This window comes from Cyanistes caeruleus, chromosome 9 (assembly GCF_971803275.1).
Source record: "Cyanistes caeruleus chromosome 9, bCyaCae1.hap1.1, whole genome shotgun sequence".
Classification (NCBI taxonomy): Eukaryota; Metazoa; Chordata; class Aves; order Passeriformes; family Paridae; genus Cyanistes; species Cyanistes caeruleus.
In genome coordinates, this window is record NC_141709.1 from 17,400,566 (window position 1) to 17,421,483 (window position 20,918).

The following is a 20,918-nucleotide window of genomic DNA, read 5'->3' on the forward strand; positions in this document are numbered from 1 at the left end:
TTTTACAATGGTAGTTTCTGCTCTGGTGACAAGCAAGTAATGACGGCATTGATAGCATAGGTTGGTCAGAAAGCACGGGAGACAGTGGGTTAGCAATCAGCATTCATCCTTGCACCAGCGAGTTGATCTCATATCGCCACCTCTCTGAAGAACACAAGCCTGTTCTGGCTTGGGGCCTGGGAACTAGACACTGATTTCTCAGTGTCAGGATGAATAAATAGGGAATGGGAATGTTTACATATTTCCAAATACCACAGTATGCAAAAAAAAACCTATTTAAAGAATATATCCTTCTGTGCCTCACAACACAGAATGTCAAAGGTCTTGGAAAAAGTGACTTGGTAGTTTCATGAGAAAGGCGCTGTGGCTCAGACCCAGGCTGTAAGTTCCCCAATTGTTGAGAATAATTGCTACTTTGTGTAACAGCTGAATTCAGTCCTCCATTCTAGGGCTAGCTTTTATAAAATGAGCTTGGGGAAGACAAAATTGCTATAGCAACAAAATCTTCTTAAAAAGGAAGAAAGAGACATGCTGGTCTCTCATCTCATTTCAGCTTTTTCTGCTCTGCTGGTATTTTCAGCTCGATCTGATCTTACTGCTGCCAACTCTCTTGGGGGCTGCCCTGGGCAGCCACCCCCAGCACAGTGCAGTGCAGCTCAGGCTGGACCTTAAAGTGTCTTAGCCTGCAAGTGTCACTGATGCCAGTGGAAGCCCCTCAGAAAACAAAATCCAGTGGTAGCAAGAGGCAATGAGTGTGGCTGCTGTGCAGCAGTTAGTGATCTGGTGAGAGAGTTGTATCAATACTCTCAGATGGTGGAAAATGAGAGCAAGATGGGCCTTGTGAGGCCTCACTGAAGAGATGAGGACATACAAAACTGGAAGGGACTCTCAGCCACTCCAGTGCCTATTTCAGATTAGAATATTATACAAATCTTCTCTTAAGTGGAAAACTCCTTCTTTAAAACACCTGGGACTTCCCCTCTCCCTGGCCCTACATTTGGAGCTGCTCCAGACAGTTGTCCTGCTGATCCTTAGGTCCTTCTTTCAACTTCCAGGTAACATTTATTCATGAACAATTTACATCTACTCATTTTTCTGATGATCTTGTCTGCCTTTTACCCCTCCCTGCTGTCTCATAGATGGCTAATGGGCTTGCTCTTACCCTTCATTTCTCACAGGATATTCCATTCCCCACAGTGAGATAAGTCTGAGGACATAACCAGCAACTTGTACTATGACATTTATCCCCCTCTTTCCAGTGCAAGTGTTTCATCTCATAGCTTCCAGGACTGACTCTGTGCTTCCTGCAGCCTTGTTAAAAAAAGGCTATTGTCCTGTGGCTCACAAACACATGGAGAATATTCCCCTCCTCCACTTCTAATCAATAAGCTCACAGCTTATTAATTGTTTTTTACAGAAATTGGGGGTTTTTTTTGGATTTTTTGTTCCTAGGCTAAATACAATCTGTAAGAAACCTTCAATAACCTCCTGAATTTTCCCAAGCAGTCTAAAAAGCACAACTTTCATTTATTTCCACTCCACTTTATATTTTCTGTCTGGACTTACTGGAGAAAATTTTCAAGTTCCCTTGCTTCCTGCTCTCTCTGTCATCTACTCCCTCCATGACTATCATCCAGTGGGTAGGACCAACACAACTTTCTCCTTGGAGGGTAGTTGGGTGTCCTCTCCTGCTGCATCACAGTGTTACACGTGGGCTCCATTTCTATGACAGGGTTAGATCAAAAGATTCCTGTTTCATGTGCCCATTGCATCATGATTACATTGTTACTTGGGTTGCTTTCAGTGCTTCTGCACTTAGTGAGAAAATACTCTTATTTGGGATTTCTGATATAAAACAAACTGAAGATTTCCAGAGAGTTGTTCATAAATTTCTCTGCTTAAAAGCACAGAATTAGCAGTCACTTGCTTAAATGCCTTTTATTTTGTCTCTCCCTCTCTTTTTTCCCCCATTCTGTTTCTTCTTAATGGGATAGGGAAGAAAAGAAAGGTATCAAAGAGTTAATGAGCTTTGTTCAATTCTATTCCTTACATGGTTCATCCTACAGAAGTAAAGACCTAAGGAGTTTTATTTCCTATTTATTATCACAAACATAAAGTCTGTAGAGGGGAAAATAAACATATTTAAAATATGATTTCACAGTAGAAGAACATTTTATCCTTGTATTTTCAAGAGGATTGAAAAATTAGCTCTATATCTAGAAGCAGTTTTGCCAGTAACATTAAAATGCAGTATTGTTTTTGGGAGGAAAAAGAAGTACTTGACGGGATGAGGCAAAATGTGTTTGGCATGCAGAGAACTGTGCTTTACAATAGCATGCATGAATTTTGGTTTTATCTAGGTGAACTCTCCACAAGGCATTTAACTGAAACCTCCTGATAGGCTTCCATCCAAAGTTTAAGAGACAACTAACTGCCATGGATATACAGCCATTAGACAGACTTTCTTTTGGTTTATTACATTAGAAAATTGCTGGCTTTCAGTCTCAGGGAAGGGCCTCTGTCCTAGGAAATGGTGCTCACACACTGCTGAATTCACTGACGGCCCAGAAGGTTACACTGCAGCAACCATGCTGATGAACACAGAAACCACACCCGGCTCAGCACCCCTTTTGGAAACCCAGGCACTGCACTTTGGAGGGGTCACTTTGCCAACTGGCTGCAGATGGACCCAAAGCAGACACAGAAAAGCCAAACTATCCAGCTGTATTGTTTTAAAAAAGTCACTGCAACAAGGCTGTAAAGGGAGAACAAGTGAGCACTTTGATGTATCTAAAGACTTCATTACAACTTAAGAAAGCCGGAGAGACACAGACCTTGTAATTCCCAAACCACATTAAAAACCAGTATATTCTTTCTACAGAAAAAAAAAACTCAGTCTCCTAGATTTTACTTGAGATGATTGGATATGTTTATCTGGAACATACTGAAACCATCAGAGCCAGATAAAAAATCTGTGGTTATTCGGACAAGTGTTGGCAAACAGAACTGTCAAGTAAGGATAGTGACTTTATATTCAGAAAGCACTTTTCAGCCACAGAACACAGAGTGCTTTACAATTGTTGCTAATGGATTATACACACACATGAATCACTTTGCCCATGACTGAAGTGGAACAGCTTAAGGAGTGAACTGTTTAACAGCACATAGCAACACTACACCACAGCTTAGCAGAGGATCCAGTTGCAAATCCAAGAGAAATTTACTAAGGCTGAATGTAATTGTCCATATTGCAATCTGCACAGGACACTGGGTTTACATTACCCCTCCTCCAACAACCACCCCTGCAAATATGGCAATTGCCATCATCTGGCACAGCACTCTGTCATGATGGGAAGATGACAGGGTAACTCTTTGGCCTGTTCAAGTTAACCTACAAGAGAGCTCAGCAAAACTTAACTGAGCCAGCAGAGAATGAGTCACTTCAGGGATGCATGCAACTATTAAAGTCAGTATTAAACCCCACGTGCAGGATGGTTCTGCAGCCTGAAAAGTACTCTTAGATAACACAGTAGAGCACTTGGTTGATTCCACATGGGAAGAAAGAAGCTTGCATTCTATCACTGGGGTTACTTCCTCCAGCACCTGTTTCTCATTTGCAAGTTCTCAGAGGGAAAACAAAGTACTCTGCTTAATCCTGATTAAACTTGTGAATGAAGGAACAGAAAGAATTTCAATTACCTAAGCAGTTTAACAACAGGCTGAAGAAAATAGTGGAGAAGTGATTGGATCTTCCCTTTTTTCTTTTTTTTTTTTTCTTTAGAGCTTCAGGTAATTATATGCTTTTCATTATAACGAAAGTAATACTAGAATAAAAAGCAAAAGAATAGCAAATGGTAAGGAATGCTATTGTACACAATGATCTTTGGAACAACTTTTACAACAGCTGCTCCATATTTTAGGTTACAAAAAATCAAAATCTGAACTTAAGAATACTTCTTTAAGAAAATGTTATAAACACAGGTACAATTTTTTAACCCCTCCCTCCCAAGCCCTACTCTCAAGTCCGTGTTGAACATCTGTGGGAAATTTCTAGGTTGTTCCCAGCAGCTTCCACCAATCTCAGTAGGAGCTCTTAAGAGTTCACTGCTTCTGTTAATCAAGAAATATATCAAAGCTGCTTAAAACTGCAGAATTTTTTTCCTTATTTTTTTCTTTTCTCTTTTACATTTGGCCACAGATTTTACAGAATCAAAGACTAAGACTTTCAATCATAGTAAAAAAAAAAAATTCTTAAGAAATAGCCTTGAACAGGTTAGCTATAGGGAAATAAATAAATAAAGATATAATTAGACCCATGAATTACTCTATGAGATGCAATAACCCAAGACCAAAGTTTGAATTTCATAGAGATAAAAGTTCCGTTAAAATCTTGTGGCCTGTTCTTGCCTTTTGCTTCTCTGTTGCCCAAATTGCCCTGGATTTGGAACATGTGGACTACCATCACCTTTCTAAAAAGATATTCAAAAAACAAAAGAAAAGCAAACTCTGTATTATGATCTCTAGATTAAAAACCACAACTCATATAAAAACAGAAATTTGCCAACAATAGATTAGGAAACAGGAAATCTTTTAAGGGAACAAGAGCTACAATACAGCCTTCTGAAACAAAAGGAAGAACATTACAGTTATTAATTCTTTTAACAAACACATAGCAGACAACAGCTGGAGAAAGTAAACAGTAGAATGCTGGATGTCTCTTTGAAAAGCAGGAAGCCAAGCCAAGGGGAAAGGGTCACTACAAATGGAAAGCCTGCAGGCAAAATGAACTCTGATATTCCTCACCAAGTCACTGACTATAAGACCTACCTAGAAAATGTAAGCCTGGAAAATTCAGAGATTTCACTGCCCTATTTAATCTAGGGTGAACTAAACTGAAAACTTTCTCTTCATAACTGTCCAAGATTAGACTTAATTTATACACCTACTTAAGAGAAGTCAGACTCTTTATCAGAATTGTCTTGTTTACTTCACTACTACCTTCAGCAATGAGAATGAAGAATTCAGCAGTCAGAAGGTGGAATCAGCATGAACATATGATTCCCTTTCACATTAAGAATATCACAGTCCCCAGAGATAAAAACAATGCAATGACAAAGACAAAAAACTAACTATTTACAAGTATATATGTAAACCTGAAACATTTGGAGAAAAGAATTGTGAAGATAAAAAGAGGTGTCAAGTATCTGTAAAAGTGCTGTATGTCAGAAATCATCCATTTCCAATTAAAACATCTTTTAAACAAGACTGCTGTCATTATGGTTTGTATTTCCAGATTTACTGGTATACAGATTTCAGATTTACTGATCCTGGCAATCACTAGCAATTTAAGTTTCTTTATTCAGGACTTTCAGGTGGAAAACACTGTAAATAGTTTAATGTCACATCTCCAGGTATGTTTCCTAATTCTTCATTGTTTCCTCCTACCTGGACTCTCTGTGTTTGAGGAGTCTGTCTGGCACAACTCAACAAAATGTTAAGTCTTCTTACCTACAGACATAGCAAGTGGTCCTCTGAAAGCTGACTATCTCAAGCTGTATTAACAAATTTTCTAAAATCTAGCACCTTGCATATTTGTCTTCCCCATTTCTTTGCTCCAGGTTTCATCTACACTTGGAGGCTTTTTTGTTTGTTTAATTTAGGTGGCCAGCATGCCCTGGCTGTGGTTTTTGAGTTATTCTAAGGGTCAGGCACCAACCAAGGTACCCAAACTGGGCTGAGGGACAGAGCTGACAGACCATACCTGGTTAAAGTATCTTAAGCAACTTTCCTGGAAGCAAACCCAGCAGAAACAGCAGTTGAACAGGCATTTTGCATTCTTCTGCAATAAAATGAAATGATTGGTTATTGGACACATAATTAGCCTCAAGCAAAACCACCATTCTAAAAAAAACTTGCTTTACAGGTGGCTGACTCTTCTAATAAAATTTTCACTTAGGCAGCAGATATTTCCATTAGGATTTTAGGAATTGTTTTTAATTCAGACTCTTCAATATTAATGACTGAAGAGCTGTGCATTTTTTTTTTCTTCCTGTAGATGAAAGATTCTTCTCTGGGAAAAGAAAACAAGTGCTGCAAGCAGCTTTGTGAGCCAACAGCTGCCTGGGGAGAAAAACAGGCAGGCAAGTCAGTAATCCTTAAAGCACTTCACAGTGATCAGGGAGTGCAGAGACAGATAACCTGATTATCAAAAACCTTTCACAGTTCTGAACGATTGCTACCCTAATGAACCAAAATAAAAGAATGGGTAGAAGGGCTTATATGAACATATATGTGTTTCAACTCAGAGCATTACATTACATTCATTTTTCAGGTCATGAAGAAAAATCTTGTATTAGAACAGGTTATTCATAGACCACTGAGCTGTATTAATTTCATAACAAAAACTGAACAGTAAAGCTTAAGATTTTTTCCATGCTCCCCCATCACATCATGAGCTCAGAACAGCTCATCACAGAGAGGATGCAAGAAAAGAACAAGACATTTTCGTATCCACAGTAGCCTTCCAAATTGAAGAGCCTGTTTTTCTCAATAAAAGGAAATTCAGTTCAGGGATACTTGATCTTTTTAATCCTACTTTTCCAGAGGTCAGAATGTTTTTATCTTGTTTAGGAAAGCAGAGATCTTGCAGTCACTATAGAAAATTCAGGTCCCAGCAACTATTATAGTTCAAGCAGAAACCACAAACCTCCCAAATTTTTCCAAAAAGTTTGATGAAAATACTCCAGGAATAACTCCTTCAAAACGGTGACTGTACATGTAAATTCCTGACAGAGAACACTTTACTCTTGCCATGTACTGATGGAGAGATGATTTTACTAAAGCTCTGTTTTCTCAGTAAGGACTGTTTGTTAAAAGCCTAGAGCAAGGGACTTTACCTACAACCTCCTTCTGCTTGAAGAGTGCTGTGTAGAAAACATCTGTAAATTTGCCTGCAAGCTTGCAGGCCCCTGACTTCTCTGTTCAGAGAGAACAGCAACATTTTTTGCAAGGGTGGGTAAGTCTGGGTGAGCTCTACAAGAATGCAGTCACTTCTCAATCCTTTAGTCCCACTACTCTGGCCCTCGGTGAAAGGGGCCATCACTTGTCCTTTCTGCCATGCGAAGGAGCAAGGTTACTCTTGGGGGTAGCCTTCCAAGGACTGAGGACCTGAGCTGGCCAGAGCACTTTCTAGTCTCTTTAGCAGCAGTTACAGCTGTGGGTCATGTCACCAGATGCTTGGGAACTGCACCAAAAGGAGTCTGCAGCACAGTGCTGCGGACACAAATAATCTTTTTTTGCTAATTAAATCTACAGACATTCAGATTGCAAAATCATGTAACAAGCAAGCCCACTTATCCTGCTTTCTCTAAAGGCAGAAAATACTCTGTTATCCCATGTACTGTCTTTATACAGTGTTCTTAGTAACTCACCAAGTTTTATAACCAAAACTTTCATATGAAAGCAACATAAATCCAGACCACACCTTTCAAGTGTTTTATTACAAGGGGTTTTTATTTAAGCATTCATAACCTATACCCAACACATGCCTCATAGGTATGATCAATGTAAATACCCTGTCACAACTATACATAACATGGACAATGTAAACCCTAGAGGAGAAGACCTACATTTGTAACCTTTTCTTAAACCTTCTCCTAAAATCAAAGCTGTGCATTCCTAGCAGTCCTCCCTCCCTGCAAATGTGCCAGAATCACCTACAGTGGTGTGCTTCCTGCAGAAGACAATAAAGGTGGAGATGTATGAAAGGTAAAAAGAAGGCAAAACCCATTCAAAACAGCCCAGATCTATGATTTATGTATCTAAAAATGTGTCTTGGATACTACACAACTCCCAGGAACAGTTCTTATTCCATATATTCTTCCTATAAAAACATATTACAAGGTAGACAAAGTATTTTCTATAACAGAACTTAAATCTAACAATAGTATTCTTAATTATGCTTCTTAAATACCTGTCATGCAAAAATTTTTAATAGAGCAGTCTGCCAATTTTTTCTTTATCTTTCACAAAAACGATTATATAAAAACACTAAATAAAGGTTAGTTTAATATTGGTTAAAATAATATTTTCTGCTTTTAAAAATATTTGACTTAAGAATAAAAAAAGAAGCATTGATATCTGAGTTGAGAGGGAAAAAAGCTTTCCTCACGAAGAAAACATGATAAAATATAAAATTCATCCATTAATAATAGATAGTAAGAGCAGTATCATCTATTTTTAAGCAAGAAATATTCTTCACTTGTTTGCACCATGATCTCATCTTTAAATTACTACTTTTATAGTGTAACAGAAGTATTTACCTACCTTTTGGTTTAGGATACTGTAAAGGTACAAGAGAACAATCCTTGGTATTCTCAGTATTGTGATTAGAAATGAGCCTTTTACAGCAGTTCCTAGATGGTAGCAGAAAAGAACTGATATGGAAGACAGCACTGGATGAGGTGGTGGGCTATTTTTATTTCTAGAAAGTAAAACAAACAATTTGAAAAATGATTTAGCAACATATTTAAGAAGATAAGCATTGTGTCTTTTCAGTATTTGGAAATTTTAAGAATTAAGCTGTTAACTCCTTTCCTAATTGAACTACTCCAGTTTTTCTACTGACTTCATCTGAATGTTCACATTAGTCCAAAAAAAACCACAGCCATATTTATAACTTCTGGGGTAGTTTATTTCTTAAGCAATTACTGTTTCCTGGAATGCAAAAATACATAGGGAAAGAACCTACAATGCAAAATAGGAGAAGTAAGTGAACAATATCTGAGAATACTCCTTGAGCACCTCTCTCCAATTTCTGTCACTTCTCTTCAATCTCTTATTTGACTCTTAGTTCTGTAAGATTTTAGTCTGATGCAATTAATCCACTATTTCTTCTTTAGCAGTAAAATTAAAACTAGAAAATAAATCACAAGTTCTCATATGTAAAATTGAGAGCTACCACCTACCTTTATAATTGTAATTTGGCCAAATATGGTTTAAAATTTTGTTAAAATGAATAATACTTTCTTTTGTTTTACTTTTTTCTTTTTTTTCTTTTCCCTATAGAACAGACGTTCTTTTGAAATGGAATACAGTAAAAAAGAATATCATACTATGTATTCAGGATTATAATTGGAACTAAAAAACTTGCAGTTCTAGTGCACACTAGCCTGTATTGTTTTGGAAAAAAAAATGTCTCAGCCAAAATCAGAAAGCAAAGACAAAAAATGGCCTAAATATAAGTCTTACTATTTTGCTTCCTTTATAAAAGTCAGTTTAAATGTCAGTCATTTACATACAGTAATATGACCCAGCTCTCTAGAATTTATATAAACTTCAGGAAATCAACCTAAAGGCACTCCCTCAACCCTTGTCAAATGCTGAAAAAAAATATCAATTAGATTAACATCCTAAGTACCTTTAAAAATGCTTCATAGGATAAAAAAAACCCTACACTGATCAATAGTAATAATTAGACCTTCCATAAGGTAACTCTTAAGCAACTGGCCCAACCCTGAAAAATTTAGTTAGGCAAGAGAACCAGCAGCCGTTTGACTAAGTTTGACTAAGTAAGTCATAAAGATCAGACCTAGTGTCATAAATAAGAAGCTCTGTTTTCAGAATTAATTTCTTCAAAACCTCTGTTACCTTGAAAAAACAGTAGTTTGCACAAGAAATTAAAAAATAAAAAAGCACCAATAAGAGAGTGAGTGGTTTGGGCTAAGAAGCTCTAAAAATACACTTTTATTAAATCCTCACTTCAGCAAGGATTTCAGTCATATACAGTATATTCAAGAGAGGGATTATAGTTCTGCAAGAATCCTGAAAGTATCACTGCAGTTCATTCAAAACACAAAAAACTTTGCAGCGGAGAAGTTGTATTTAAATATGTGAATATACCACATTATTTGAAATAGGAAATTCCAGCAAAGCAGTTGCTACATTTATTATTTTTGTCTTAAAACCAGGGGAACAGCTTGGGGGATAGTGGAATTTTATACTGAATAAGGAGGTTTGGGGTTTTTTTTAGAGCCATCAGGTTTCTATGTTAGAAACACATATATTGTAGTGTGGATAAATTATTCTATTCATACTGAGCCATTGTTTTTTTTCTCCCCAAAACATTTCCTTACAAATGACAGTGTCAGTTTGATCTCAGAATATAAATTATTAAGTTTCTGCAAGTTAAAGGTTAACTAGTCATAAGAAACACATAAAGGAGAAAGTTTATTCTTGTGTTAATCATATACTTCTTACTGAAGAAAAAAACAAAGAACGGTTTTGATATTTTTAATGTGAATAAATAATGAGCAGGAATGTCAAAATTTAAAGCTTAGTTTAGATAATTTTTTACATATTTGGATGCTTTTCAACACCTCCTTTTCCTAGAAAAGGAATTAGCACAAGAACAGGGTCTGACAAGGATTTTGCTTTGCTCCAAACAGATTAGAAAAAGAACAGATTTTCCTTCTAATTCTGGTTCAGAATAGGAAACAGGAAAGAGGCTAAACAGCAACAGGTGATGGTTACGACTCAAACAAGTTCAAGATTGGCTCAATATCCACCTATTCCCACTGCTCTCAAGGCTGAAGTTTCACTCACCTTTGTGCATATAATATGTATATGTATGTATATGTATATATGTAATCCTGAAGTGACTTTAGCAGAAGCATACAATCATGCAGTGTTTTCTGTGCACATGAACTACACTGCATGTGCACAAGGTGCCAGGGAAACCTGGGAATCTGCCTGATGGGTTATGAGTACAGCCACAGGTTGCTTTTCCTCTTTGGTATTTCTGTTTTGTGTTATCATGAGACTGTCTGATTTACATACAGCACTACTACTCTAAACTCCTGTGGATCTGTATTCAATACCACATTATATTTTATTAATTTTATTTCTTCACTACTGTCAATTGCCTTCTTTTACTTCTGAGCTCTGTGACATTCAGTATATTTTTTAACAGTAAGTTCCTTGAATCAAATGATCACACATTCATCTTGGCTTTCATTTTAAAAATATTTTTTGTCAGAAGAAAAAATTGTCATCTTGACACACCCAACAGACATAGATATTTGAATGGGAGAAAATTGTATTTCTTAATTTCTTTAATATCCTCTTCTCTTAAGAGCTTTGTTTACAGTTTTCTTCACTCATGCCTCACCAATTTCAAAGACTTTCTAAAAATAACTTTATTATAAAATATTCTAAAATGTTATGTAATGAATCTTCTATTCCTCAAGTAAATATGAATCTACATTTTTAAACAAAGACAATGAATTACAAGATTTGTAATGAAACAGACATTATGAAACTAAGAGAGACCACACGGACTGTACTTCCTACTGCCCTTTTACCTTATCTCAAAGCCACCTGGGACAGGTCTGATTCCATACATGCTGGCGGCTCTTTTAGGGCAAGTACGAAAGTAGGCCAAAGGATGTCCCTAAATATTGCAGATACATTTGAAGAAGAAGCTTTTAAAAGTTTCTGCCTTTAAAGCAGAAAGTCTTTAAAAGTTTGTTCTAGTTCATCTCTCAATGACTTTGGTGCACATCCATAAACCTTCATTTTTGACTTACTGGGAGAGATACATATTTCAGTTCTCTTGGAAATTGTGGTACTGGACACCTTAGTTGTGTAGTAGAGAACCCCAATGCTTAATTTCAAATCTGTGCAGTGATATATGTACACTGAAGCTACTAAAGAAGCTCACACATGGACAGGACAGTGATGCCTGTGACATGGATCAAGTTACCATATCACCTTCCTTTACTCCCAGAGAGGGGGAAAGGCTCATCTCCCTGCAAAGGTAAATAGACACGTAACACCTAAGCAAATCAAGGTGAGAATAAACCCTCATGTAAAACAGCACTTGTAACAAAGAAGGCTTCTTAAAAGACCGAGCCCTTTTCACCAGCTGTAAAATGTAAACATTAAGTAAAAAATTCTATTTATTTTTATAAAATTAATGAAATTCTTGTCTGTTTATGTTTCATCTAAAATAAAAGAAGGTAAAATCCATTTTCAGCTGTGGTATTATGGGCCAAATATACATAACCTGTAAAGCTAATCCAGGTAAAATGGATTACATTTTACCCTGCCTGCCCCATTTGCAACTCAGCTGTGGTTGTTGGTGATGCAGTGCATTGCTGAGTGCGCTGCGGAAGGAGATTTCCGCATGGGAAGGCCATGCCATTTCCTCGGAGCACTCACAGGACAAGAAGAAAGCCTGTCTGTAAGATCCCATAAACAAACTCTTGTGACATGCTTTTATGACGCTGCCCCAGGGAATACATTAAAAACACACAGCAGACAAGCTCAGAGTTGCTGGAACAGCTCGAGATAACCCTTGCCCTTGCTGGTGTGGCTGCCCCTGCAGCTACCCACCCTCTCCCCATTCCTGCACTGTTCTGCATCTCTGTGGATCTGTGCTGACAGCCTAAAGGCCAGGACAAGGGATTACTACCACAGAAAAGTTGTGTTTCCCCTTGCAAACACAACTCTCTCAACACAGTACAGGTCACCTGGCAAGCAAGAGGAGAGCTCAGTGGTATTGTACAAAATGATACCAATACAATTGGGAGCAGGAACCTTCTGTACTTGGCAGCCAGTTCCTGCGGCAGTAAAAAATAGCTGGAAAGCGGAAGCCCCTAGCAGAGCAGTAAATGTCATCACAGAAGTTTCTACAGGTGCTTCCCTGCTCTGCATGAATAAGACATGGACAGTGCCTTTGCCTTGGAGGTTTATGCGGTGTATTGCACCAAAATGCACTGCAGCACACAGCCCAGGAACTCAGCAGAACTACTTTACTTCTCAGGAACTCAGCAGAACTACTTTACTTCTCAGGAACTCAGCAGAACTACTTTACTCTCCTATGCTTTCTCAAGCTAATTTAAATGAACCTTCACTGCCTTGGCATCCAGCAGCTAAAACTGAGGTACATCAATGTGCTTACAAGAGAAGTGCAGCTCACTATCCACAGCAGCACAGCCGTGGGAGTTACAGAGCTTCAGTAGGAAAAAGAGATGACATCAGAAATGAGAGTTCCTCTCTTTTCAGGTCCTATTATAGCATGTGAAATAGAAGGGTGAGATGATGTCACTCTTTCAAAACTATTTCAGCCTTTAAAAAAGCAACATTTTAGGTTTTATTTGCTCTTACCCAAGCACGAGTTCAGTAGCACAGCTGTTGTGCAGTTAATCATCTCAGGGGCAGGCTCCAAATACTGGAGTTATGTTAAAAATGTTAAACCTTGTCCTGCCTTGGCTTTTTGCATGGGATGATATAACATTGCTTGAACCAGGGGTGGGCACTTGCTGTTCCTAGATCTTCCAGCCTTGCTGCTTTGGCTGGAACAGCTCAGCTCCGTTGGCTGCTGCAGGAAAACCCTGTGGGGCCAGTCCTGAAAGCAGAGCCTGCACTGGTGTCTCTGCTGGGCAGCACACTATTTGGAGACCTTCCAGCAGCAGCCCCTTGATCAGTGACTGGAACACCCAAGGATATATTCTGGAGACCATCCACAGAACCCTGCTTCCTAAGTTTTGGCGAAGGCCAAAGCCATCCTTCCCAGCTGCCCGAGCCATATGGCCCTGGGCAGCCACCAAAAGCGCTCCAAGGGCCCCACGCTCTCTCTGGCCAGCCTCCCTACCTCAATCTCACATCACCTTCCTCAAGGGTTAATTTTTCAACAAATTGAGGTTATCATTATATTCCTCTAATACAAAATGAAGAAATGCTTTAAAACACCAGAGTTTTTCACAAATCAGAAAATCTCATCACTGGACATAGAGGAACAGAGTACTGAGGATGAGAGCACTCATAAAATACTCATGAAGAAAAATTTTATCAAGAAAATGTTCTCTTCATTGTCAAAAAACTCAACAACATATTGTGAGATTTAAATCTTCCCCTGCAATGAGTGCATAACCCAATTTAATTTCATTTTACTTTTCCTCATTTCCTCTACATTTACATTCCAGGGTATATAATATTAAAGGAAGTATGTTTGCATTTGTCTAAACACTTTACTCTGTTAGAGCATCTACAGCTAACTGAAAATATCTGCATAGAATGAAAAAAACCCTATTAGACCAGCATTTATGCAGTCAGTGCAAATGGAAACCCACAGCAGGGATGAACACTTACAATGAGGTCAAACTGTCCATGAATACATGAAACTACCAAGGAATAATATATTGCTTCTCATTGGGAACTAATGCACTCCCCTGGAAAAGGGTGCAATGCAGCCTATGCCTTCTGAATGGCAATTCCCCCAGAGTCAACAGAGCTCCAATGGCTTAAATCAAGGCCTGGTTTGGCCCAGCACCTCCAGCAGTAGGGGTGAGTCACATTAATATCATTCACATTGTAAAATCTTGCTCAAGATCTTGCAACAAACAACATTATTTTATAATAAATTCGATTCCAGATATTGACATAAATTGCAGTCTAATTGAGACTATTTTTCCTAGAAAAAGATTGAAAGTAAATGCTGGAAAATCCCCAAAACTATCAAGGAGAAATTCTGCACTCACCTGTTGAAATAACAAGTAACCACTGCCCCAGCAATCACCATTTGCTGACAGGCAAGAATGAATTCACTAGTCCAGATAAGGCCAATAAAATGATACCATGCCATGTAGCAAATTCCAGACAGAGCTCTGTATTCTACTTGTCCTCCTGAAGTGGACTGTGCAGAACCTGAAGGTGAGATTACACTGTTGTATTATTATAACATGCCAGACAAGGGGGAAAGGGGAAGGGGGGACAGGGCCAAAGAAGTACATGGAAGTGCTTCTGTCCATGTTCTCTTAACTTCTCTTCAGTAAAGTTACAAAAAAAAAAAAAAAAAAAAAAAAGGTGCTATTTAATTCTGTCCATTTTAACAAAGTTAGAGAAACAACATTTTATAATTCAAATTGAATTTTGAAAAATAAAATCTTACAAAGAGCAAAAGATTGTGCTTCAATTGGGATTGAGAGACAGCTACCAATAAAAGAGGAAAGCTACATATTAGTAAAGATATGTGAGAAGACATTACTCAAGACTTGAGTAATCAAATACTTCAGAAGTAAATGAAATCTTAATTTTCATTAGTCGAATTTGAAATAAATGCATAGTTATGAAATACTTTAGGAGTTTTTTTAGTAAGAAATGGAAGAGAAAGATTGCAGAAAAATATTAAGGATACATAACATACTGTTGCAGCAAAACAAATAAAATATTTTAATAGTTATTATTAATCAGAACCATGGCCATTAATTTTCTGTTCTCTATACTTTGCAATCTTTGTGCAAAATACAGAAATGTGGGCTCTCTGGAAGGGAAAAAAAAAGTAGCATATATGGTATGGTAGATAAAGCTCCAGTGTTACTACTTTATCTATGAACACAGACAAATTAACTTATTCAAGCTAAAAACATTCCTTCCACTTCTGTTACTAACAAAGAATTTATTACATATTCATAAAAGGCTTTTCACAAAAGGTGGGGGCAACTCAGATTCTTTAACAATCAGACTTTCTCTGTGTAATCTTATTTGTGGCAGTAGACTCTGAAGGCTAGCCAGGGGATAATGGCATTAGGACCATTTGGTCCTAGTAAAAGGTCTCTAGGTTCCTAACATGCTATTTTTTCAAAAAAAATTATTTTATTTTACAAAGCCTTAAGTCTATTAACCTTAAAGAGAAACATGTTCACCAAATAAAACAATCTCTGGAGGTGAGTAGTTTCTTATTCCAACTCCATGAAAGAAATAACAAAGTGAGGCAGAATTGACTATTATTCCTCAAACAGCAATATAACTTGAGCTTTAATACTTCATGTATTCATTTGGCAGACTTGGCAGTGTTAGGTTTACAGCTGGAGTTGATGATCTTAAAGGTTTTTTCCAACTTAAATGATTCTATGACTCTGTGTTCTCCTACAGGGCAACACACCAACCTTCAAGTTCAAAACTACCACACATACAAAGCTATCTAGGAAATGGTTTCTTTCTGGCCTGTTTTTCTACAGCCAAAGACTTCTTACTCAAGAATAACTAAAAGTAGAAACAGTAAAGATTTGTTTCAGCAATACCATCAAGTTTAGACAAGCTTTTTTAAGTTTTCAGAAGCAAGGTCTTTTTGTCTGTAAATTAAGAAAAACATCCATCTACCCCATACTGGCAATGCAACATTGTTTTAAAGTGCTTTGAAGGATAAAAAAAATGCTACATGGGTACATAAATATAGACATGTTCTAGATATTTCCTTTTCTGAGAGGCTGACAATATTGGCTGAACAGGCAAGCTCTCTCCAGAGCTGTACGGTTGGTCATTCATAGAAATACTGTTGTGCTTCCAATATATTCAAATGAATTTCAAGTCTGTGAAGTGTAAGATATTTGATGGCTTGAAAAAGCTACTACTCAGATCTCTTCTCACAAACTCTCCCTCATTCCTCCCCTCTCTGATTTTAAGTTTGCAAAAGTGAGGGTTTTTAAGGGGAGGTTTTGAGGATATAGCAATTTACTTAAGTCATTAAAACAAGTGAGACACTATGGCACTATACAATTCTGAATTCAAGAGATTTTTCATTTTCCATATTTCTTCCAGAGCCTCTAGACTGCCTTTTCCTGCAGCACACACAACTAGCCAAATAAGCTCATTATCCAAATCTTACAGCCCTCACTAAGGGTACTTAGGCAAACAAGATGTCAGTGAGATACAAGGTGTCCTACCTCTCCATTTTCATGGAAAGACGTTTTGCCATTCGGTAGCAGAATTAAGGACATTTTCCACCATACAATCCACCTGGACATTGCTTTGTCCAAAACAGACCTTTTCAGGCTTTGTTTCTGTAGTGCTGTAATGAAGACTGATACATGTACATACGGCAAGCTAATTCTGTTTGCTTTTTACCAACCTACTAAAATAACCACCTGCAGCAATAACAGTAATGGCTTTGTCTTTCCTGGACAACTTTATACTTGAACACGTGCATGGTGCTGTGCTCAGCTGCACAGAAATCAGGCAGAGTCACCTGTGAGTTCACCTTTGATTGCTTTGCTTGTCAGGTATGGTAAACTAGTTTTGTTACTTCACAAAAATCTGTTTAACAATATAAACCTCTCTGCCTCCCTATCTTCTGGGCCTACCAGACATGCATGTTGACAGAACTACATGCAAGGTTATTTTTTTATATCAGTATCTCAGAAAAACTTTAAAGCCATCCTAGATAACCTGTTGAGAAAAGTATATGCCATTTCTGTTCACACAAACTAAACTTTTTCAACAAAGCCCTGAAACACAGTTTAATCTGTCAACAGAATATTTTTCTCCAGCTACACAATCATTAATCTTCCCAGTGCACCATACACTCTTAGTGATAACATTGAAAACAACTCAGTAAAGAACCGAAGTCCCTACATCTGAATCACCAAATCTGGAAGCCTTTGATCAGTCCAAGTGTAGATCTACTGCAAATACTTCAAAGGAAGTGATGTTAACAATGCGAACAGGCACAAGTGCTTGCAGCAGAACCCCGGAGAATTTCCCCGTGGGACTCGCAGCCCCGTGCTGCCCTGGGAGCCAGCACAGCAGTGCAATGAGACACCAGTCCGTGGTGGGTGTGTGCAGTACCTTCAGCTACATTTTGGGATTTCCAGACTTAGGTCAGATGTCCTTCCTCAGCAGCTGCTGCTGCTGCTGCTGCTGCTGCCAGTTTTTGCTGATGCCTGCAGCAACAGGCAGTTGTAAGAGACAAAAATTCCTGGGAAGTCCAGGCCAGCAATTTCCTTATCACAAACAAAGAGCCACTGACAAAAAATACTGAGAGCCTGTTTATCAGTTCCTGTTAACATGAAAATATGTTCTGCCCTTGCCACTGCTAAGTGAGGAAAGGTTCTGGAATCATACACTGAATCTTAGTGCTTCCTGCAACAGAATTTATTGTGTTACCTTATTTAGTGTTTTATCATGTAAAGGTATTTACAGGTAAGCTACCTAACTGTAATTGGAATGTCAGGGCCCCTGCAGGAAATACATTTTTATTGCCCATTTTGCTGCTGCACAGCTTTAAATGGCAGTTCTGCTGCTCACTTGCCTGTAGGATGCACCTTCATTACATAAAAAAAAATTACACCACCTTGTCATCCTACATCCACAGTATTTACACCACGTGGACCTCACAGCTCCTGCATGCTGGAAAGCTGAAAGACACGCTCTGCTGTGCCACTTGGCCACTTCGGTTCTGCAGTGAAATACCCACAAATTAGCAAACAATAAAACTCAATAACCCTAAGACATATCAGCTTTTCCAAAGAACAGCTGAATTCCATTCCTAGCCAGCTAATGGTTCTAACTTGTGCCACTGCTTGTGCTACCTGAAGTCTCATGAAGTCTTGGCATTTCTCCTAGTTTTCTAGGTCTGGAATTTGCTCAGGCTCTGCTGCCCTGACAGAATCTGAATTACCAAGGTAGTTAGGCAGGTGCCTACCCTAAAACGCATAAGTAGTCCCACTGATTTTAATAGGATTATCCATGTGGTTCAAATTAGTCATGTGCATAAGTACCTTTCAAGTGCAGGCTATAACTTTCTATAGCTCCCATGAAGTTAGGTTTTTTCTTACAATTACACTAACTTTTGGAGGAGGTGTAAATAAGGTGCCTGCATGGTCACATAATGATCAGGTGCACCACAGCTGAAGTGAGGATCAAGTGCTCCAGAACCATTGAGATGCAGACACCATAAATATTGTATAACTAGTGCAGATTCAAGAAAAATGCTAAGAGCAGGTGCAGCACAGCAGCAAGCCAATTTCATTTACCCATCTTTCTGTATCAGACAAAAGACTAGTGTCTTTGTGAACATTTCATTTTTTCAGCTCTCTTGGTGTATTTCCATTTAAAATACAGCCTGCACAGCCCTAGAAAATATATTTGTGAGAAGAAAACATCGAAGTGTCAAACCCAAGAAAATCACCACCTGTGTTTTACAAGCTGAATCCTAGACAGGCAACTATTTGCTAATGAAGAAAACAAATTGCTCTGTAAGAGAAAGCATATCTTTGGAGATCTTCAGAGGCGTACTCTCAAGTGGTGCAAAAAGTCCCCAAAATTCAAAATTAAAAATGTCTTCCACTTACAGGACAGTTGTAGAAAACTAATAAATAATACAAAGGTGTCCTGTCAGTGCATTATCAACCATACAGTACTGTTTGCATTTGTTACTACAGGATGTGTGGGTATGTCATGGTAGATCAGCAGAACCCTCAGCTTATCTGATGGCGAGCTACATGAACAGACGGAATTTCAGAGGACTCATATTTGGGCAGAAAATCTGAAATAAAACCCAACGGAACGTTCTCAATACCAAATCTCGTTCAGGGTTCGCCATCCAAGATTTGAATTACAAGACACATGTGAGGAAATCCAAAGGGCAGCCCTGCCGACACGCAGCCCTGCTCAGCCCGGGGGCTGGCCGGAGCACTCCTGTTCCATCGGCCGCTCCCGGAGGCTGAGGGCCCTTTGTTCCCGGCCCTTCTCCATCGGCCGCTCCCGGAGGCTGAGGGCCCTTTGTTCCCGGCCCTTCTCCATCGGCCGCTCCCGGAGGCTGAGGGCCCTTTGTTCCCGGCCCTTCTCCATCGGCCGCTCCCGGCCCGGCCCGGCCTGAGGCGCTCCCGCGGCCTGCGGCGCCCCCTGGCGGGCGCAGGCGGCGACACAGCGACAGGCACGGCGACACGCGCGGTGACAGGCATCCAGCGACAGGCACCCAGCGACAGGCACCGAGCGACAGGCACCCAGCGACAGGCACCCAGCGACAGGCAGGCGGCGAGTGTCCGACAGCCCGCTGAAGCGCCACCGCGGCACGGCCGGGACAGACACAGCGCCCAGCCTAGCGGAGACATTCCCGAGCACAGCGGCATCCTTCCATCTGCATTCGTTTTAACTGAGAAGTGACTCGGGTACTCATCGCGTGCACAAGTCCTCTTCTAAACACTAAGATGCTTCTAACAGGAGGATCTTACAAGGGCTGAAGTCCGCACTAAAAATACCCTGCCAGAATACCTCCGTTAAAACCTGTGTTTTACTAGGTTGCTCATATAAGCTATATACTGACAGTTAAGTGCCAGGAAATGACCTTCTCTTCTTAGGCTAAATCTGAGAAAAGTCTGTTCTTTCAAAGCTGAAACTTTAGCATCACTCTGCTGTGCAGCGAGCCTATGCTGCCCTCTGTACTGCACTGTTTGCATCACTGGCTGGAAACATCAGCATTCCTATTAAGCTAGAGAGAAGACAAAACATAAAATACCTTTGAGTCATGAGTTGTGTGCTGCACTCTGAATATAACAGCAGGTCATAAAATGTTTGAATCCTACTCTCCAAGAAGGCAGAGGAAAAAGAAAAAAAGTTAAATGAAAATGCCTAGCAGGAAACACAAAATATAACCAATGAAGGAAAATGGCGCAATATGGGAAAAGCATAAAAAGCCTCTCAAAAGCAGTTTTCATTGTATTTTACTCCCCTGTGAATATATGTGGACTTTGCTTTTGGTTATAATGTGCAAGTCACTATTTTCCTGCAAAGTCTGTAAAAGCATCCAGAAAATAACCAAATGCTTTCCCAACCTGCTTTTATAATCGAGCTTTTTCTGTCACATGAGCTAAAATATTTCTACTTTTCTAATGACTGCTACATTTCCAAAAGCTTTTGAATACAACAGACTCACCTGGAATTTTGTAAACTTAGATATAACAAGGGCAAGCTTTACATCCTTATGTGCATATTAAGATCAAGTCAGCTTGATCCAACATCAAGGATGTAATATCTTCTCTCATATATCTTGTTAACTATATATTTAGAAAATATGTGTTGTAATTAATTCTGTTGTTCTGTTTATTTACTACAGTTAATGTTTATCTTAAATTGTATTT

General features: G+C 38.9%; 1 protein-coding gene across 5 annotated transcripts in view; it reads right to left on the minus strand.

Moving 5' to 3' along the window:
- SLC44A3 (solute carrier family 44 member 3) overlaps window positions 1-20,918 on the minus strand; it is a 41,096-nt gene that overhangs the window by 8,291 nt on the left and 11,887 nt on the right. For 4 of the 5 annotated variants that reach the window (XM_023932030.2, XM_023932032.2, XM_086901837.1 and 1 more), the window contains 3 exons: window positions 14,541-14,706; window positions 8,326-8,482; window positions 5,762-5,839 (listed from right to left, as the gene is read on the minus strand). In XM_023932030.2, the coding sequence (XP_023787798.2) occupies window positions 5,762-5,839; window positions 8,326-8,482; window positions 14,541-14,706 (401 nt within the window). The remainder of the gene's footprint in view (window positions 1-5,761; window positions 5,840-8,325; window positions 8,483-14,540; window positions 14,707-20,918) is intronic. The other variant, XM_023932031.2, reaches the window with a different exon arrangement.